The sequence below is a fragment of the Acipenser ruthenus genome, chromosome 30 (genome assembly GCF_902713425.1).
Source record: "Acipenser ruthenus chromosome 30, fAciRut3.2 maternal haplotype, whole genome shotgun sequence".
Taxonomy (NCBI): domain Eukaryota; kingdom Metazoa; phylum Chordata; class Actinopteri; order Acipenseriformes; family Acipenseridae; genus Acipenser; species Acipenser ruthenus.
Genome location: NC_081218.1, coordinates 3,976,575 through 3,998,399, shown reverse-complemented (window position 1 = coordinate 3,998,399; position 21,825 = coordinate 3,976,575). Strand labels below are relative to the sequence as shown.

The 21,825-nt window shown below is 41.5% G+C and overlaps 1 protein-coding gene across 1 annotated transcript in view; it reads left to right on the top strand.

Moving 5' to 3' along the window:
* The first annotated feature begins 2,369 nt into the window (after positions 1–2,369).
* Positions 2,370–21,825, top strand: part of LOC117397396 (inositol-trisphosphate 3-kinase C-like) — a 56,980-nt gene continuing 37,524 nt past the window's right edge. The window contains exons 1-2 of the mRNA XM_033996203.3: positions 2,370–2,560; positions 20,077–21,666. Coding sequence (XP_033852094.1) covers positions 20,407–21,666 — 1,260 coding nt within the window. The 5' untranslated portion in view covers positions 2,370–2,560; positions 20,077–20,406. The remainder of the gene's footprint in view (positions 2,561–20,076; positions 21,667–21,825) is intronic.

The following is a 21,825-nucleotide window of genomic DNA, read 5'->3' as shown; positions in this document are numbered from 1 at the left end:
TAGCTTCAAATGTCATTTTACTTTTTTTTTTTTAACATTGTTGGTTCTTGGTTCTGTTGCTCCTGTATCCACTTATATCATTTTTTGAGCTTGTCTGAAGAATCTGACAGACTTTCTCCTTCTATTTATATCATGTGACAATGTGACCTTTCAACTCTGCCAGCCCCAACAGCTCTGCATTTACAAGGAGAGTGGTCTGGCAGAGGTGAAAGGTCACATTGTCACATGATTTGAATGGAATTAGGAAGTCTGTTCAGTCTTTACTCGTAAGACACGCCTAGTTAGTGGTTTCAGTCCAAAGGTGAAACAGTTAATTGATTAATCGACTATAGATCGGCATGGATTTTATTTAGCCTAATTAACATTCATTGATCAATGAATCGTGCCGGTCCCTCACGTTTATGTATTTTATAACTAGCACCTGCGTGTGTGTTCAGTTGTGTCTGGAGGCTTGAAGAGTAACCACATTAATAGGATATCTTGCAGAGTTTTGCTTTTTGCTTTCTCTTCAACTCATTTCTAAAACAATCCCTCCTACAAGGCCATACCACAAGCAAGCATGCCTATTTGTGCAATTACACAGCAATGGGATTACAAGACTTCTTCACCGTCAGAGTACTGTCTGTGCTGGACACGACTCGTTAGTGCACCAGAGCTGCATCCTGCACCAACAGCTGCCTTCTGCACAGCGCCTCTGCTATTTAATGCAACTCCAGGTAAAGACACACAGCACAGCTTGATCTTCAGCTGCTGATGTACCTTTCTACTGAAAGAAATATGTGCAATATAAAATGATCTAGATATAAAAACATGCCCTGTCCCCAAACACATGTTCTTTACATTTTAGTAAAACAATGAAAAGTTTAAAAGTAGATTCAAATGACATTCTTTTTAGGGTTTATTTGCTTTATCTTTTGTTTGCAATAATTCTGAGTTGTTCTTATTGCAAATACAATATATATTATACATTGCTTTGACTGTGAGTTCTGGAGCTGCTCTTCAGTTCTAGTTGCTTGCCATAGACATCTGTAATGTAGGCTAGATGAACCAAAATGTCTTTAGATTCGTAAGCACCAGCTCCACCTGGCACAAAGCAGTATATTGCAAGCAAAACAAAAGGATGTTGAATTCAAAGAGGCGGATCAGTAGTCGACACTGGCACCACTTCAATAAAGATACTTGTCTGATCTAGCCTAAGCTACATGTTTCTATGGCAGACAACTAGAACTGAAGACGGGTGCAAATGTGGGACTATGGCACTAGATTGCAGTGCCAGGGTACCTCATATAGCCACAGCAACATTAAATACTGGTGCCAGTAGACATGTTTAGTTTATTTTTTAGCAGACGTCCTTAGCATGAATATAAATATGGGTGTGATTAGATATGGGGTACATTTTGTTGCAAATATTTACTGTAACACAAAACATAAAAAGCTCATTGAAGAGGGCCGGGCTTGATTAGGGTGGGGTTTAAGTAGGCTCTCTGGTGCTAAACTTTCAAAACAGTTAGCACCAAACATTCAAAATCCTAAAAGGTGTAGACAATGTCGACCCAGGGGACTTTTTCAACCTGAAAAAAGGAAACAAGGACCAGGGGTCACAAATGGAGATTAGATAAAGGGGCATTCAGAACAGAAAATAGGAGGCACTTTTTTACACAGAGAATTGTGGGAGTCTGGAAACAACTCCCCAGTAATGTTGTTGAAGCTGACACCCTGGGATCCTTCAAGAAGCTGCTTGATGAGATTCTGGGATCAATAAGCTACTAACAACCAAACGAGCAAGATGGGCCAAATGGCCTCCTCTCGTTTGTAAACTTTCTTATGTTATTAAAAAAATAGTAGTTAAAAAATAATATATATATATATATATATATATATATATATATATATATATATATATATAATCAGAAGCTACTTACACAGCTGAAATGAAAGTTAATAAGAGCTTATCTTTACATCTGTAGACAGAAAATAACTTTGCATAAAGACTACTAATTAATTAAACAGTCATATGCTTAAAAAAATAAAACAAACAAAAAAATGACATAAAAAATACATATCAGTATATCAGAGCTTTCGACTAGATCTTAATTAGCTTTATTGCATAGAAATGTGACATCGTTACTTTTTATGTCAACATTTTATGTTGAAACAGTTCAAAACAATCATTTCAATATATACCGACGTCAGTAGGCAGCTGTGTGAATACAAAAATGACATCAATAAAAATAAATAAATAAATAAATAAATAAATAAATAAATAAATAAATAAATAAATAAGCCGAATATATCTCTTTCCATTGGGCGGGCACGCTTTCTGTTTAAGTGTTTTCCTTGTGTCGCTGCTCAGAATTGTAGAAGTGGGAGTGAGAGGAAGGGTGACGTCACTCGTGTGGTTGGTTCGAGGCACAGTTGCCAAACGACTCGGTTTTGAGTATTCAGTGCTCCCTTAGGCTGCGTGGATGACATGCATTTCGAGTCTCTGCTTAAATGCCTTGAAATTCAGGGCTGCTCCGTGCTTCTGAACTTCACAGGGATCCGGGAAAGTCGAATTTAGGTAAGAGGGAGAACTCTATAAACCACGCTATTTCTCGATAGTGCTAACAGGAAGGCTTTTTTATTTTATTTTTAAAGGGGTTATTTAAACTGGTGACTGTGTGTGTGTGTGAGTGTGCGTTGGTAAGCAGGAACAGGTGCGTGTGCTTTGAACTATATGTGTTAAATCGTTAGCTGTGTTGCTGTTTATAAGAAAATTGCGCATCGTTATTCATGCAATGCAACTTTACCAGTAGGCTACACCAAAGTCAACGGTCTATATTCAAAACAAATCTAGAGTAGGAATATACAGAGTGCACGGTTGTAATTTCTTATCAATTACATAATTAATTGAATGATCTCTTCTTCAACCAAATTACGCAAATAAGAGTAATATCGACAACCGACAGTTTGAGCCTTTGACAGGCGTTTGCTTTTATTATGTTGAGGCTTGCGCATTTAAAATGTATCGTACCATAGTGCTGCGCATACCAGTTTTACTGTATATCTGTTACTATGCAATATAAGTTACTACCCATTCCCTTTTACCTAAAACGTAAGGCCAATAAAATGTGATTTTACAGCCTTGAAGTACTAAAACTACCGATGTGGGGCCAAAAAGTCATAGGATGTGGTAAGCGTACCAAAACTTGACCTGTGTGAGATCAGAAAGTGGTATGTGGTGATATGTTGTCAGATTTCAGTACATGTGCAATCAATTTCTATAGTCATAAGGTTTGTAGGAACATTTCAAAGCAAATGCACAAATGAATTATAAATAATTATTTTGCAAACTTAAACTGTAAACAGACAACCAGTTTCTCTTAAAAGAAAAAAGCAATTCACGTTGAACAAGACAAAATGCTAAGTCACTGCAAAGTTGCACAAGTAAATGCATTTACAAGACCCAGTGTATTGCAGATGATAAATGTTAGCACACTGTTTTCTTAATGGTGAGAAAATATGAGAAATTAAAAACGACGTAAAAATATATAGTGTGAAACACTGGAGCAAGGATGCTTTTTTTTTTGTGCTCGCATTTAAACAAAAGCTTTGGAAAGAGATTTCAACAGTGTTTGTAATGCATTATTAGCGACTTCTTAAATACAATGGGCTAGGTTTGGATGATAAGTAGTAGGCATTGTTTTTTGATGTTAAATTACTAGCCTGATTTCACACAGTACTGTAATGTATTCAGCGCATATACCATTGACCGTACTTCGCACATGATACAATCAAGCTGGTCTCTGGTCAGTGATTTGGGGAAGCAGCTGGTTTTTTACTTGGAGTAAAGATTGAACCGAAAGTGATGTGGAGGATTTCATTCTCCGGGTGAAATGGCAAAGTGCGTGCAGGACAATCTGAAAGCAAGGCTTGCAAACTGAGCTTTCTCTAACCTAGTGTAGTACTGGGGCAGTGTAGTACTGGGGCAGCAGTGTGGAGTAGTGGTTAGGGCTCTGGACTCTTGACCGTAGGGTCGTGGGTTCAATCCCCGGTTGGGGACACTGTTCCTGTACCCTTGAGCAAGGTACTTTACCTAGATTGCTCCAGTAAAAACCCAACTGTATAAATGGGCAATTGTATGTAAAAAATAATGTGTTAAAAAAATAATGTAATTGTATGTAAAAATAATGTGATAGCTTGTAACAATTGTAAGTCGCCCTGGATAAGGGCGTCTGCTAAGAAATAAATAATAATAATAATACCAAATACTGGGCCATATTTTCAAAGCATTTACTCCATTGTTTAATTAACTCCTACTTTATGAAATATGTAAAACACCTGGTAATTTTACAAACCAAATAAGTTATACTGCATATTTAATATCCTCTTGAGCACCCTCTATTTGTTTTGTATCTCATTTTGTAACATGTACGTGATTTTTTAAAAATAAAGACTGGAGGAAACGCTTTGAAAATACGGCCCCTGATCTTTCAAAATGAAAATCCTTGTTTTAGCGTCCGAACTGCATATTTGACACATATAGTGAAGTTCCTGGAGGGGAAATGTGTGATTATTTTTTTGATACATCGCCCATGCAGTATTAAAACAACATTTGAGTCAGCATCCTCTGATTGACGGGTTTGTAACTGGTGTTCTTTGATATCATTGGTTAGCACTGCCAAGTGCCAGGAAATGATTTAGTCTCCCATTCCTCTTTTAGGTGCTGTGAAAGCCGGAGGTGTTCGGTAATGATTCAGTGGTGCCACAGCTATCCGAGAGAGCTCGGAGAAACAGAAAGGCCGCTCTGTCGAGGGCCGGGTTGTTTTGATAGTTTAGCTGCGTGTTCTGGTGAGCGATACTATAAGATGAACCCTCTCCTGCTGTGGGTTACTCATTAAATGGCATTTCCTTTGTTCAGTGTCTCATGATTTCATTTAAATGTGATATATTAAAAAAGGAAATCATGTTTACAGTTGCACAGCTCTTTTGTCTGTGCTGTGAATAAAGCTTGCTTGGGGTCAAAACAATGACACGTAGGCCACCCACAAGCAAGTAGGCCGTAACAAACATTATTAACAGTTCAGGAATTAAAAAATAGCAGTGAAATAGGTAACACAAGTGACTGTTGTGAGAGACAAATAAAATATAAGACACTCAAGGATAGTGCTAAAAGAAAAGGTTTCAAGTCTGTTATTCTTCATGTTGAAACATTTGTCAAAGATTGTTTATAGTTTCTTTTAGCGTTATGAGAAATAAATGTACTGATATTTTGAACGAGGTTTTTTTTTTTCTATCTAATCGAGTGTTTTTAAAGTTTTCAATATATGGAGAAAGGATGATCTAGCTGAAACTGGCTAAGGACCTTTATCAAGTTATTGAGAGTCAGGGGAGGTATAGGAGCCAGCTGTCATGTCGATTGTTAACATCCTGACATCTTTTTACACTTATAACAAAGCTCTTTTCAAAATGTCCGCTCTAGTGCACTGGGGTTTGAGATCTGTCCTCTAAATCACTGCAGGAAAAGTGTTTTGAAAAAAAAACACAAATGCTCTGGCTTTTTCTGTTTTGTACCACATCATGGAGCGTTATCGCTGTGTTACCTGTTTGACAATGCGGGCAGTAATCCTTACACTATCAGTGCACTAGAGCAGACATTTTGAAAAAGAGCTTTGAAACAGACTTTAAAGTTCTAAGTGTAAAAAGTTGTCAGGATGTTAACAATGAAAGTAAATTACAGGTGCGTTTGGAGTACAGTTGTAGCAACACGTGGGGACGTGTAACGCTGTATTTTTCTGAACTCTGCTACTTTCTCTTTTTAAAATAATTTTCTATCCCTCTATTTAATTACTTGACCGGACTCCCAGGCATCTCTCTATTGACAAACCAAATGTCTGCGAAAAAATATAAATTTTAGCCTTAGATGACTCTCAGAAACACGTTTTGTTGCTCATTATTATTTTTCAGTCTAATAATGACGTCTAAACAAATTATCGATAATACCACAATACATGATTATGCCAACCCTCTGTAAGACTTGTATGGTTTCATGTGCATTTGATGGATGTAGGTCAGTTTCACTACACTGATGGCCTTGCATATTCAGATGTCACTGACAGACTCATTCATAAAAGGAAAGACAAACTGAATTGCAGAGCAAGCAAGAATAAACGAAGGTCTGCTGTAAATGAACCACCCCAGCTGTAACAATAATGTTTTAATTGGGAGCATTTCCTTGGAAGCTCTTATCTTTTACTTATCAGCAGTTATGCTTTGCACTTTACTTTATAATGCGTTTGATACTGAGCCTGTGTTATAAGGTTTGTTTTAAATAGTTTTATAGGGTTTAAGCTGAAGGCTTAGAAACACCCTCCACTTCACTTTTTACGTGACTCAGAAAAACCGGTCAGATCTTCCAAATGAAAAAGCAGAGATTTTGAAAAAGACCAAGACATTGCTTTAGTGTGAAATCTCTGCAGTGGTGTTGCAGGTCGTTTTTGCAGTTTGTCTAGTGCTTTGGACATATTTTCAAATGCTTAATGTTAATGACCCTCAGAATAAATTGTATGCGTGGCATTTTATGTGATGACTTTGATGTCGAAACTTTAATGTTGACTGTTTGAAGTTATAGATGAATCACCTAAGCCAGAACTGTCCAACGTTTTTGGTTTTGAGAGAGAAAGAAAGAAACCGGGGTTGTTTTGGGACCTTTTCCACTGTCTTCTTGTGTAAAAGAATAGGAACTCCAAACCACAGGTGGGACATAAAACAGGACGGCGCCTGTATATTTATTAATTTACAAACACAGACTAAACAAACAGAGGAGTTCTAACTAAACCTGTATCTGCTGTCTACCGGTTAGACCTTTTCAGGTCTGACCACACAGGCTTAACGCAGACCCAGACCAAACATTTTGACCTGCTTCTATACCTGCCTGTCTAATTACCAGGCAGGTGTCCCTCATTAAATTAGTGCCAGGTGATGCTGGCTCAATAAAACAATTAGACAATTAAACCTGTGACAACCCGCTTAAGCTCATTTTATGAATGTGATTTTATAATTAATATCAGATAAAACTTTACACTTGTGTCTTCTCGGTATTTGGATAATGACATCGCTGTTAAAATTCAAATTTAATAGATTAGGATTTAAAACTAAGTGTAGTGTCTACAGCAAATATTCTGGCATTGCTGCATTTCTTATGTTCTTTTATATTGAATTTGAATAGTGCAAAGAAAAAGCTACTTATTTCCTCTGTACAAAACCACACAGGTCCTGCAAATTTAGAACCGCAGGTACTCAACATTCTAGAATAATATGTTAGTTAGAAAAAAACTGTTAAACTTTTGTATTTAAGTAAACAACATATGGTGTGTGGGGAAGTGCCTCTGTCGTTTTTCATGGCTGGCTACGGCCCTATAATATATATATATATATATATATATATATATATATATTATTTTATTATTATTTGTTTATTTAGCAGACGCGTTTATCCAAGGCGACTTACAGAGACTAGGGTGTGTGAACTATGCATCAGCTGCAGAGTCACTTACAACTACATCTCACCTGAAAGACGGAGCATAAGAAGGTTAAGTGACTTGCTCAGGGTCACACAGTGAGTCAGTGGCTGAGGTGGGATTTGAGCCGGGGACCTCCTGGTTACAAGCCCTTTTCTTTAACCACTGGACCACACAGCCTCCTGTGTATATATGGATGAAGGCTACATTTGCATCCTGAGCAATTCAAAAAAAAGGCATACCACAGTAGTGACGTCAAAAAGTGATAATTCCTCTAGAGGAAAATATACTTGAACTTTGACCCATTTGACTCCTCAAGACCATCACTTTCAATTAAAACACAAAATGTCTCGTTTTCAATCACTCGACAACACAAAGTACGAAAATGTTCATTTTAATGATCAACAAAATGAGAATATGTTAAAAAAAATAAATAAACAAATGATGTAAAGCTGGTACATTCGTATCTCAGAGAAACTGGAGAGGAACGGGAAATTAAAACAAGGTAAAGGCAATCATCCAAACATCTGTACGGCACTGAAACACAACGTTAAAAAAAAAAAAAAAAAAACCCAACTGTACTGCTGAACCTCGTCTTCTTTAATATCAGCATCTCAAGGGTATCCATGGATTATAAAAAATAATAGATAGGCTTCTTCAGTGAGTTACAGGAAAACAATTCCATCTCGGGTTTCTGTGACCTTCGGTCTCGTAATTTAAGACGTCTCAGAAACCCTAGGTGGAATTATTTTCCTGTAACTCACTATTTTATATATATATATATATATATATATATATATATGTATGTATGTGTGTATGCTACAGTAAAAGTCAGAATCTGGTTAGTCTTAAGTTTTACTGATAAATGCCTGAAATTATGAAGCGTATTGGTAAATGCAGGTGTATCATTGAAGAATAGATGTATTTCTGCATACCCATTTGCTATTAACAGAATAATGCGTATAAAACAATTCACATGGTGTTGAAGGATATTGTACTCCAAATACGTAGTAGTTTGAAGATTAACATTCTGTTAAATACATATTAAATCATTTAGGACCATCGTTTTTTCAACAGAAAACCACGCTTTGGTTATGACACAAAACGTGACAAATATAGTTACTGAATAGACATTAGATAGATTAAGGTTTGCCAATTTTTTTACTTGAGAGAAGAGGCTAGTTTACCTTCTCTGTGCTTTACTACACTGTGCTGTGCTATTATTAGTAGATACTCAAAGCAGTAATTTTTGAGAAGTGCCTGATTCGTTATCTTCTCTGTGCTTCACCTCACTTTCTTCCCCTGTGATTTGACTCCACGTTGCTGCACAAGTCTGTTTAAAGAAAATAAACACATGGCACGTGTGATGGGCTGCAGTTGCACAGGGTTAGAAATCCAGTTTGGCAGGACTTCATGCTTGTTTATTGTTTCTATGCATTGGGGTTTTGTGGCACTTGCTAGTTTTCTTTTTTAAAAGTGTTGAATTTTGATTGCTATCTCTGGTGTGGACTGGTGGTTAGCTTGAGCGAATGGACAGAGAGCCGCAGTGTCACAGTGTGAGACTTCAAGGGAGTGTAGATCAGGTCAGCTCAGCTCAGCTACTGACTATTGATCAATATTATCCTGCTATTATCGACATTTTGTTTAGTCTTAATTATTTATTGCACTATAAAAGTATTACCGGAACGCCTACAGGTGATCATCTTGTTTCTGATTATCGATGGCTATAAAGGGTCAGTGCCACTGTCACAGAGGTGTGGTGTTCCTCTCTCTTCCTAAAGAGGTGCTGGAGGGGGACTGCTGAGTGTTCTGTGATTAAACTGGGTATCGGAGAACTCTTAATTCAGCTCCTCCATCCGATGTGGGAGAGAACAGAGGTACAGCCACATAGCAGATTGAAAACAAAGTGTATGTCAACTAGGAGAATGTTGCAGGCCCTCGTCATTATAGTGATCATTTTAGACAATAAGTGGTGTGGTCTAACCCTACCTAACAGTGGTGTAGCCTGGGGCCGGGTTTTAAAAACTTGTAATCTGGATCAAAATGATCTGGATTTTCTAACCCTATATTTTGTGATTGGGATTACTTTTATCTGGATCGTTTTGATGTTTGTTTGTTTGTTTGTTTTTTTATCCAGATTACAAATAATCAAGATTACGAAATCTGTTTTTTGAAGTAGTTCTAATATATTATAGTACGGACGGGCACCAGTATCAATAACAATTTCCAGATTGTGAGATAGTGGAATTAAAAAAACAAAACATCCCGTACACTCACAGAGACATACTTTTTTTGCTAAAATGTATTATTTAAAAGTTAAATCCATCTTCCAGGTAGGATCAAAATGATCCTGATACTTTGGATAAAAGTAATCCTAATCTCTTTTTTAAAGATTACAACATTTAATCATGATTAAAAGTGTGAGTCGGATTACCAAAGCGAAGTCCGGATCACCGTAATCCTGATCGCATGTTGACGTTTTGAAAAAAAAAAACAATTTCACTATATAACCCCGAATGCATAAATCGGATTACCAAAGTTTTGAAAAACAGGACCATGGTGGATACAATTGACAGACACTCATTAATGATACAATACTAGAATCTCTTACAGCTGTTTCCTTACTAAGGTGCTTTTGTGGTCTGTGAAACAATCCAGCCGTGTGCCCAAAACGATTTGACATATGAACAGTCGAAAATGGACGAATGAGAGGAGGCCTCCGTGCTAGTCCAGCTGATTGATCTAATTGATCTAAAAACGTTATCAAGTAAAGGACCCCAGTGATTCAGCATCAGCATTATGGCTAGGCAGCCCATTCCATCCCCTCACCACTCTCTGTGTGAAGTGTCTCCTTCTCTGTGTTCCAAGTCTCCAAGCTTCGCTGTTTTTTGGAATACCCCCACCCTGTGATGAGTCAGAGAGCTGTCGGTAAGTCACATAGGTACAGAGACTTATCCAGGCTCTTCCTGTTGCTTGATGAGACACGCACTTGTCACCTCGCTCTCTTACTGAGTTTGTGAACAGCACTTCTCTTCAAGATGACAACAACAGGAAGTGAGCAGTCTCCCATGATCTTGCATCAGCAAAACAGCATTCTTGTTTAAGACTTTTCACTGACTGGAGTGAAGCTCGTTTATCAGCAGCAGGTATTAGGAACCCACCTGACACTTAGAGGGCCCTGTGCAACAAAGAGTCAGTAATACATGCTGTGCAGGGAGTGAATTTTAGCTAAATAAGGGATCGTTGTCATGCTTGTGAAAGGTAAGGGATTATGGCTCTCCTTAGAGATTAGGTATTACTCATTTCCGTTATCAAAATTCCTTTGAACACAATAACAACATGATAGGGTGGCTGTTTGGTCTATTATTATTATTATTATTATTATTATTATTTATTTCTTAGCAGACGCCCTTATCCAGGGCGACTTACAATTGTTACAAGATATCACATTATACATTATTTCACATTATACAGATATCACATTATTTTTATATACAATTACCCATTTATACAGTTGGGTTTTTACTGGAGCAATCTAGGTAAAGTACCTTGTACAACAGCAGTGTCCCCCACTGGGGATTGAACCCACAACCCTCTGGTCAAGAGTCCAGAGCCCTAACCACTACTCCACACTGCTGCTAGTGGTTAAAGAAAAGAGCTTGTAACCAGGAGGTCCCCGGTTCAAATCCCACCTCAGCCACTGACTCATTGTGTGACCCTGAGCAAATCACTTAACTTCCTTGTGCTCCGTCTTTCGGGTGAGACGTAATTGCAAGTGACTCTGCAGCTGATGCATAGTTCACACACCCTAGTCTCTGTAAGTCGCCTTGGATAAAGGCGTCTGCTAAATAAACAAATAATAATAATAATAATGATAAAAGTTCTGAAGGATTGGAGGCCATTCGGACCATCAATGATTCTCTTGTTCCAGCTAATTGATCTCAAAACTTTGCCAAGTTGGGTCTTAAAGGATCCCAGTGATTCTGCCTCAACAGCATGACTAGGTAGCCCTTTCCATCCCCTCAGCACTCTCTGTGTGAAGAAGCGTCTCCTTCCCTCTGTCCTAAGTCTCCATTTACTGCTTGTGAAAAACTGAGTAGGGTTTATGTTATAAACTCCTTTTAGGATTTTAAAGACCTCAGTCTCTTCGCTGCACTATCCAAAACTGCAGTGTCTCTTCTGTATTGTGGGGACCAGGACTGAACACAGTATTCTAAGTGTGGCCTCACCATTACATTATACAACCTCGTATAACGTTCTCTTTGCTGTATACTGTTACCATACAGCCAAGCGTTCTGTTAACTGCTTAAGCTGCTTCCCCTCTCTGCTTCCAATTCCACCGCCATGAAAGGGTACAGCAGCAGTGTCCCCACCTGCTAATGCCGACTGCATGCTGTGCCCAATTCTGGTCACCACAGCACCAAAGGGGCATTATAGCCCTGGAGAGAGTAAAGAAGAGCAGCAAGATTAATCCCAGGATTAAAGGACTGAGCTGTGAAGATGAGATGAAAAATCGGAATCGCTTAGCCTGGAACAAAGAAGAATCAGGGAGGACATGATTGAAGTCTTTAACATCTTCAAAGGAGCTGACAGACAGTAGTTAACCCTAACCAACATTTTAAGTGCAGCACAGAACCCAGGACCAGAGGAGACTGGTGGAAATTAAGTGGCGATAGACTTAGGACACACAGAGAGTGGTGAGGGTATGGAATGGGCTACCCAGTCATGTAGTTGAGGTAGAATCGCTTGGATCCTTTAAGACCGGACTTGACAAAGTTCTGAGATCAATCAGCTACTAGGAACCGGACGAGCACTGATGGACTGTCTGCCCTTGTCTCATTCATAACTGTTCTTATGAATGAAATAAACGAGTTTCATCACAATTAAAAAAGTGTGTCATACTGATGGACAAGCAGACATGTAGTGAACCTTCATATACCACCAGACTGATACTATCAATAACGCAGCAAATGGTTCTCTGGATTGATATGTTAAAATGTGACATACAGATGGACAGACAGCCAAAGAATGTCCTTGGAAAGTTTCATGACAATTGGATAAGCGTTTTCTAGATCACTGTATATTGAAGACATTGAGAAATACATCTAGTCAGAATGTTTGTCGTTTATTTTCGTTCTGTATTTCTAGATAGATGTAAACCTGGATGGGGGTTAAATCATGAAATGAATGTGACATCTTTGGTTCTCACTCTTTTAAACATATCTTAAAGCCTTACAAATGTTAAACACATGTTCTATCGCTAAAACATTATAAAAACATGCTTAAACATGCGCTGCAGTATACTGTGGTGAAATGTTCAGGGTTATGATACCGTGCTACCCCACTAATTTCCTCCACCCATGTTCTGTTGTAGAGACTATAAAAAGTCCTGACCCTTCCTCCCTCACCACCTGCCCACCATGGAAAGGAAAGCAGCACGCTTGAAAAACTTGGGTCCGGACCCTGTCAAATGACTCAGCAAAAGCACAGCAAAGTGTAATAAAGCATAGGCAAGCATTGTAAAATACAGAGAGGAATGGTAAATCATATCTTAAAAACTGTGGTAAATGCATAGTATAACCATGGAAAAAAACTTTACTGTGGGGATATTTGAATTCAGCAGTGGGGAAATTCACTTCCTACTGTTGCTGTCTGCAAAAAGCATGGTGGTTACTCTTTCAGTGTTCTGTTCTAAAATACTCGGGGGTAATATTTGCTTTCGTTGCATTATATATATATATTATAGATGTCTTTAAATTCTTGGCTGGTTGACTTAGTTGTTGTGGTTTTTTTTTTTTTGTGAAACATGGCTGCCTGACACTGCAGTGTGATGTCTTTACAGCAATGCTGTGGTTTTACTTGTCGTCTCCTTGTAATCTCTGCTCAGCACACACGCCGCTGTCTCACACACACAATACGAAGCGCCTGTATCCGGTGCTTATTGTCTTGAAATGAAACCTAGTGAAAGGTACACAGTTTTTCTACTCATGTAAGGGATGCGGCTGGCTCTATTTTATTGATTTAAACAGTGGTGGATCTTAATACCACCACCCGTAAATCGCTATCCATGATTTTCGGCGGACCTTGTTGTTTTGTTATTTTATATAGTAATGTTAATAAGTGGGTTAATAAACCAGCCCTAGGGGAAAACATGAGCCTGATTAATACAGAGATAAAGAGTCATTGTATGTCATTATGTCCCGTCACCATTGGAACCTATTAGTAACTACACTTACAATTTCTCTGAGAGTGTAGAACTCTCACTCAGAATGTCAACGACAAAGCATTCAAAATGTTTAAACCACAACAGGTTCTATAAAAACAGATGATCAGTTTTCCGTCTGTTTATTTAGATCCCGGCTCACTCACTGACTCACTGTGTGACCCTGAGCAAATCACTTAACCTCCTTGTGCTCCATTTCGGGTGAGACGTAGTTGTAAGTGACTCTACAGCTGATGCATAGTTCACACACCCTAGTCTCTGTAAGTCACCTTGGCTAAAGGCGTCTGCTAAATAAACAAATAATAATATCTATCAGGAATGTGTTTGTTATCCCAATCGGTCGAAATCAAGGTAAAGCAGTCTTGCAGATGCCCTGTCCATGGCAGACAGCCCTAACATCGGTGTTTCTTCTAGAAGGGCTCTTCAGAGTAATACACTGGGATTGCAGTGGGGTCCACGTGCAGGTTCTTTCTTTCTTAACCTGACGAGATGTTGTTATTTCAAAGGGGAAGCTTTAAATGTCAGTGTGTTTTCGTGTTGGTTTTGCAGAACTAACATTCCTTCAAAAGGAAGTCAATATTTGGTGTTATTCGTGTGGGTGTGGGTGTGGGTGTGTGTAGTGTGTGTGTCAGTTTGTGAGTGTCAGTGTGTGTGTCAGTTTGTGAGTGTCAGTGTGTGGGTTTGTGTGGGGGGGGTTGTGTATCTGTGTTTGTGTGTGGGGGGTGTGTGTTTGTGTGTGGGGGGGTGTGTCTTTGTGTGTGTGGGGGGGGTGTGTCTGTGTTTGTGTGTGTGTGGGGGGGGTGTCCTTGTATGAAGTGTTTTAAAATGCAAAGCAAACATCAAACCCTTGCTTTCAGATGAAATCTGGTATACACTGCATCCTCAAATGAACGTGAAAACCCCTTTCCTCATAGCAGAACAATAATGACTTTCACATCCAACACTGCGGTACTGCAGGACAGCCACCTGCAGACATGGTGTAGTTATTTAATACAGTATCTATATTTTATTGGAGAGTTTGCCTTGATAAACGTTCCAGCTATGTTTAAATGCTAAAAGGCGCGTTGTTTTGAAGTTTAAAGATAAACTAGCATCAAGTTATAGTTTCTTAATTTACTATTCCCTTAGCTTTTCATGTTGTTTACAATGTTTAGTGGTTTGTATTGCTGTTTCTCAAATATAGTGTTTTATTTCACTTTTCGGTATAGTTTGCTTAAGGTGACAATGAGTCCAGGAGCTGCTCTTCAGTTCTAACTGAAAGTGCAGAATTTAGAAATTCTAAAACAAGCGACAAAAGTTTGAACTAGAAGTCGTTTCGATGTCTTCAATTCATTGAATTTACATTGAATAATAATAATAATATAACATCTTTATTTTTATATAGCGCCTTTCATAGTGGACCACCATCACAAAGCGCTTTACAGAGTTAGGCTGTGAACTGTGCATTATATGCAGATTCACTTACAATAGGACATTGATTTAACGTCTCATCCGCAGAATGGAGCACAAGGAGGTGAAGTGACTTGCTCAGGGTCACACAGTGAGTCAGTCAATGGCAGTGGTGGGATTTGAACCGGGTGGTCTTCTGGTTACAAACCCTGGCCTTGACGACTGGACTACACTGCCTCCTTAAAGACATTGAGAAAGACATTGAATTCATGACATTTCTGATAACTTTGAAGATCACAAGATATCCTCACATGTGATTCAACTTGTTATCACTTTCCTTTATTTTGATACCAAGAACGTCTTGAGAAACTGGAGTGATCCTTCTTCAAAACGCACGTGGTATATTTTTGAGGTGCATTTGGCATGGTTGCATGGTCTGGTGGGGACCTGGTAACATATGAGGGCTGTCTTTTATTTTGTTAAATTTTACTTGGTCACAATTTTAGACATGCTGCAAACTGCACCTTCATATTGAGGCATGCATTACTCGCAGTCTTCATTATTCACAAGTTATTTTTTTCAATATTTATTGTTTATTTATTTGCTAAGTTACCATGTGCAATAGAAAATATATATTTTTGTATTTTTTTTTTTGTGTACAATAGCGAGCGAATAAAAATGTGGAATCAAAATATGCGAAATAAAGTATTTTATTAACAACATTTTTATTTTAAAAGCGCTACAGAAGTTCGAAACTGTGTTTGGTCAATAGAAAATAAATCAGTAAATGTAACTGTACGCACTCTTTAAATGTGTACTGTATTAAACAGAGCCCAAAAGCACATGTAAATGATGCAGTTCCATGCCCGCAGAATGACATGAGTCACCGATTCAACAGGCTGACGAGTCACTTGCCAGTCACTCGTATTGCTCACAGTCAATAACAGCCTGGTTTACAAAGTCTAGACCCACAAACTAAACAGAAGAGAGGCTGGATTTGCATCACGGATATGACTCATCACAAAAATACACTCTAAACCCACTAATTGCATGTGTTATTGTTACAATTGAAAAGACAAAATCAGAATGGGCCTTGATGTCTGAAAAATGTAGATGCGTCAGGTGTGGTCAGTGCTGTTAGATCTCACAGACAGAGCAGCAGCAGGTGTGGTCAGTGCTGGTAGGTCACACAGAGACAGCGCAGCAGCAGGTGTGGTCAGTGCTGGTAGGTCACACAGAGACAGAGCAGCAGCAGGTGTGATCAGTGCTGGTAGGTCACACAGAGACAGCGCAGCAGCAGGTGTGGTCAGTGCTGGTAGGTCACACAGAGACAGAGCAGCAGCAGGTGTGGTCAGTGCTGTTAGATCACACACAGACAGAGCAGCAGCAGGTGTGGTCAGTGCTGTTAGATCACACACAGACAGAGCAGCAGCAGGTGTGGTCAGTGCTGTTAGATCACACACAGACAGAGCAGCAGCAGGTGTGGTCAGTGCTGGTAGATCTCACACAGACAGAGCAGCAGCAGGTGTGGTCAGTGCTGTTAGATCACACACAGACAGAGCAGCAGCAGGTGTGGTCAGTGCTGTTAGATCACACACAGACAGAGCAGCAGCAGGTGTGATCAGTGCTGGTAGATCTCACACAGACAGAGCAGCAGCAGGTGTGGTCAGTGCTGTTAGATCACACACAGACAGAGCAGCAGCAGGTGTGGTCAGTGCTGGTAGGTCACACAGAGACAGAGCAGCAGCAGGTGTGGTCAGTGCTGTTAGATCACACACAGACAGAGCAGCAGCAGCTGTGGTCAGTGCTGGTAGATCTCACATAGACAGAGCAGCAGCAGGTGTGGTCAGTGCTGGTAGATCTCACATAGACAGAGCAGCAGCAGGTGTGGTCAGTGCTGGTAGATCTCACATAGACAGAGCAGCAGCAGGTGTGGTCAGTGCTGGTAGATCTCACATAGACAGAGCAGCAGCAGGTGTGGTCAGTGCTGGTAGATCTCACATAGACAGAGCAGCAGCAGGTGTGGTCAGTGCTGTTAGATCTCACATAGACAGAGCAGCAGCAGGTGTGGTCAGTGCTGTTAGATCTCACACAGACAGAGCAGCAGCAGGTGTGGTCAGTGCTGTTAGATCACACACAGACAGAGCAGCAGCAGGTGTGGTCAGTGCTGGTAGATCTCACATAGACAGAGCAGCAGCAGGTGTGGTCAGTGCTGGTAGATCTCACATAGACAGAGCAGCAGCAGGTGTGGTCAGTGCTGTTAGATCACACACAGACAGAGCAGCAGCAGGTGTGGTCAGTGCTGGTAGATCTCACATAGACAGAGCAGCAGCAGGTGTGGTCAGTGCTGGTAGATCTCACATAGACAGAGCAGCAGCAGGTGTGGTCAGTGCTGGTAGATCTCACATAGACAGAGCAGCAGCAGGTGTGGTCAGTGCTGTTAGATCTCACATAGACAGAGCAGCAGCAGGTGTGGTCAGTGCTGTTAGATCTCACACAGACAGAGCAGCAGCAGGTGTGGTCAGTGCTGTTAGATCACACACAGACAGAGCAGCAGCAGGTGTGGTCAGTGCTGGTAGATCTCACATAGACAGAGCAGCAGCAGGTGTGGTCAGTGCTGGTAGATCTCACATAGACAGAGCAGCAGCAGGTGTGGTCAGTGCTGTTAGATCACACACAGACAGAGCAGCAGCAGGTGTGGTCAGTGCTGTTAGATCACACACAGACAGAGCAGCAGCAGGTGTGATCAGTGCTGGTAGATCTCACACAGACAGAGCAGCAGCAGGTGTGGTCAGTGCTGTTAGATCACACACAGACAGAGCAGCAGCAGGTGTGGTCAGTGCTGGTAGGTCACACAGAGACAGAGCAGCAGCAGGTGTGGTCAGTGCTGTTAGATCACACACAGACAGAGCAGCAGCAGGTGTGGTCAGTGCTGGTAGATCTCACATAGACAGAGCAGCAGCAGGTGTGGTCAGTGCTGGTAGATCTCACATAGACAGAGCAGCAGCAGGTGTGGTCAGTGCTGGTAGATCTCACATAGACAGAGCAGCAGCAGGTGTGGTCAGTGCTGGTAGATCTCACATAGACAGAGCAGCAGCAGGTGTGGTCAGTGCTGGTAGATCTCACATAGACAGAGCAGCAGCAGGTGTGGTCAGTGCTGTTAGATCTCACATAGACAGAGCAGCAGCAGGTGTGGTCAGTGCTGTTAGATCTCACACAGACAGAGCAGCAGCAGGTGTGGTCAGTGCTGTTAGATCACACACAGACAGAGCAGCAGCAGGTGTGGTCAGTGCTGGTAGATCTCACATAGACAGAGCAGCAGCAGGTGTGGTCAGTGCTGGTAGATCTCACATAGACAGAGCAGCAGCAGGTGTGGTCAGTGCTGGTAGATCTCACATAGACAGAGCAGCAGCAGGTGTGGTCAGTGCTGGTAGATCTCACATAGACAGAGCAGCAGCAGGTGTGGTCAGTGCTGGTAGATCTCACATAGACAGAGCAGCAGCAGGTGTGGTCAGTGCTGTTAGATCTCACATAGACAGAGCAGCAGCAGGTGTGGTCAGTGCTGTTAGATCACACACAGACAGAGCAGCAGCAGGTGTGGTCAGTGCTGTTAGATCACACACAGACAGAGCAGCAGCAGGTGTGGTCAGTGCTGGTAGATCTCACATAGACAGAGCAGCAGCAGGTGTGGTCAGTGCTGGTAGATCTCACATAGACAGAGCAGCAGCAGGTGTGGTCAGTGCTGGTAGATCTCACATAGACAGAGCAGCATGGATATATGTAAAGTTTAACTAGGCTAGATAAGATGACGTCTTTTATAGAAGCAAGAGCCAGCATCATCTACTTTGGGTAGCCTAAAGATGTCTATTGAAGACCACTAGTATTTGTATGCAAACAGTTAAAAATAGAACCACTTCAAAAAACAGTTCAATCACAAAAGCGATTCTCCAGATATACACAGAATTGTAAGCGTGATACAGATGGGCAGACAGACCCTCGCGTGTCCCCAGATTCAGATATTCTCCATAACTATTTGGTATATGTTATTGAGACTTTGTATTTCTCCTGTCCATTGCCTAATACATAACAATGAAGCCCTCTGGTGGGCATTTGTAACACTACCACTAAAACTGCACAAGGTTTTAATGTACAGCCTCATCATTGTGCAGTTGGTTGGATAACTCCCAGCCTATTTATGCCTTTCCCTTGTAGAGGCATGGGTTCAAATCTGTCTCGGGTCAGAGATCGACAGATTTGTTGGGCTAAACTTTGCCCCCTTGTGGACAAACCACTGAATGGCAGGCAACAGGTGTTTAGTCAGGAATGAGGTGCACTCTTTCAGGTTCCATGGGGTTCGATACTCTATACTGCATTGGGGTGCAGACCTTGTTTGCTGTTCAGTTTGTCTAAATCCTCCAAAGGTAGCGTCACCTACTTGGCACTGGCCATGCCGTCTCTCTTCTGAGAACTAAACTCCCGTCACCTTGCTGTTACCCGTATGATGTCATCATCCACAGTGAAAGAAGGGATCTCCTGTTTGAATTGATTTTTTTTTTTAATAAGCATTGAATGACAAACTACATTTTGTATTGCATTAAAAAAAAGGTTGGCATTCAATTAAAAAATAGTGGATACTTTCAACAACCAACCAATGAAAACCTCAGAAGGTGTGTTATTTTAATAAAGCGTCATGGAGCACCATTTTTCATGCCCGCTACCTTTCAGGAGGGAAGAGGGAGGGGTGGAGAGAGAATGCAAAAGACACTGCTGTTTGTTTACTCACAAAACATGTTTAAAACCCTTTGTATCTATGTGTAAAGTGGGATGTGGCTCATTTATACCTTTATTACACAGTTACATTTGGATTAATATACAAATAAATACATGAAAACATAAATATGTATTATATGCATATTTTACAATTGACCTTATATAAATTAACGTGCTTTGTCTTTGCTTTGGCAGGATCAGCAATTGTAACATTCTGACAAGCCACGAGGGATTTACACCAAAGATGTAATCTTAGCCTCGCTGCATGGCAACTGTGACCGTGCAATGAACGGCGGCGCTGTATGGGAACTGAAGAGCCACAAGGGGGCGCAGTTTTACAAAGAGGCGGTGTTTCCCTGGGAAAGGCGGGGACGAAAAGTCAGCGAACCAATCGGAAGGCGAACCTGGCATTTCAGCTTCGGAGGAATCCCCGCTGATATTACAGTGACGTCACTTCATTGATCGGTTGCCAAGGGGAGTCATCTGCCTCCCTGAGGAGGAGGAGGAGTTGCTACGGATTGCAGGATGGGCCAATCCTCATCGTCCTACTCGACAGTGGCGGCGGCGAAGAAGGCGAAAGGAAAATCCTCCGAGAAGGCTGCGTCCAAGGAGGCTACGGCAGGCGGGCGGATGAAATTCCGCAGAATCACCAGCGAGGACCGGAGGGATGACCGGTTCGACTGCGATATAACTAAGAATAAGGAGCTGCCGCGGCTGGCGGAGACGACCTCGGATAATATTAATACCTCCACACCAGACGAGATCGTGATAAAGTTGAGCAAGACTGATTTGTCTGGCGATGTGGACTCGCGGCGAGAGGACAGCAGCGGGATTGCCGGGGAGAATACTGCGGGTTCCCAGAGTGCGAGCGGCGGCATTGACAGCAGTGCCGGGCAACCGGGGCTCTTAAACTGCGGGGATTCATTGAAGAGCTCCGGGGGGGACTCGGATTCAGTTATTACAACTCCTAAAAACAGTAATAACACGACAGCTACTGCCAATTCAACAGGAGAGACCTCTGCAGATTCACAGAGGGACTGTAGTTCTGTGTCGGAACGCGGGGATCATGAACGCAGAGTTTTGGAGGAAAACATGGAAAGTAAAGTAAACCTTTTTGAACCCGGGGCTGGCGTGGAAGCACTCCGGGGAGCCGCGGACACGAATTCGGAAGAGCCGAAAGTAAAAAATAAACTGCAGCGGAGTTTGAGACTGGATGGTGATTATGGAGAGGGCAGCAGTAATATAATTTCGCCCGTGCTCGAACCTTTTAACTCTGACCAGGAACAAAACACCAGTCAGCGTCCAAACGTGTCTGAAAATGCGGCAGACGCCACTATAAGCAAGGGGTGCCCAGTGAACTCCAGCAGTGATGCGGACGACGCTTTAAGATCCACTGGAAATGGAGATTCTCCAAACGCAGACCCCGATTTCCAGTTTGGGGTTACAGATCAAATCAGTGAAGTCCCTGCACGCCTGAGCTTCCCCGGCACGATCCCGCGGCTCATTGTGACCCGGGAGCCGAGCCCTTGCAGGGAAGAAGGGTTCGGGGGCGGCGGGGACGTTTCGGACTCGCAGCCGGACGTGGAGTCGCCTTGCTCGGACAGTGGGTGCGGGGGGTCCCCGTCCCCCTCCTTGCTTCTCCGCAAGTTTTCTAGCTCGTCGTCCGCCGGCCTGTCCTCGGCTTCCTCTTTTGAAGAGTCGGAGGACGACTTCACCGGGAGCGACATTGAACCGAACAGCCTGAGCCTGCAGAATAGCCTGGGGAGCCCCGACGACACGACGGCAGTAAGTCTTCATTTTTACACGCAGCTGTGTTATAGAACCCGACCGTTCATTTGGGGTCCTACAAATTACTACAGAGTGCATTTATTTATGTATTTATTTATACAGGAAAAAAAAAGGTGTACAGTAAATAAGACATGCACACGCAGATCACAGACATGC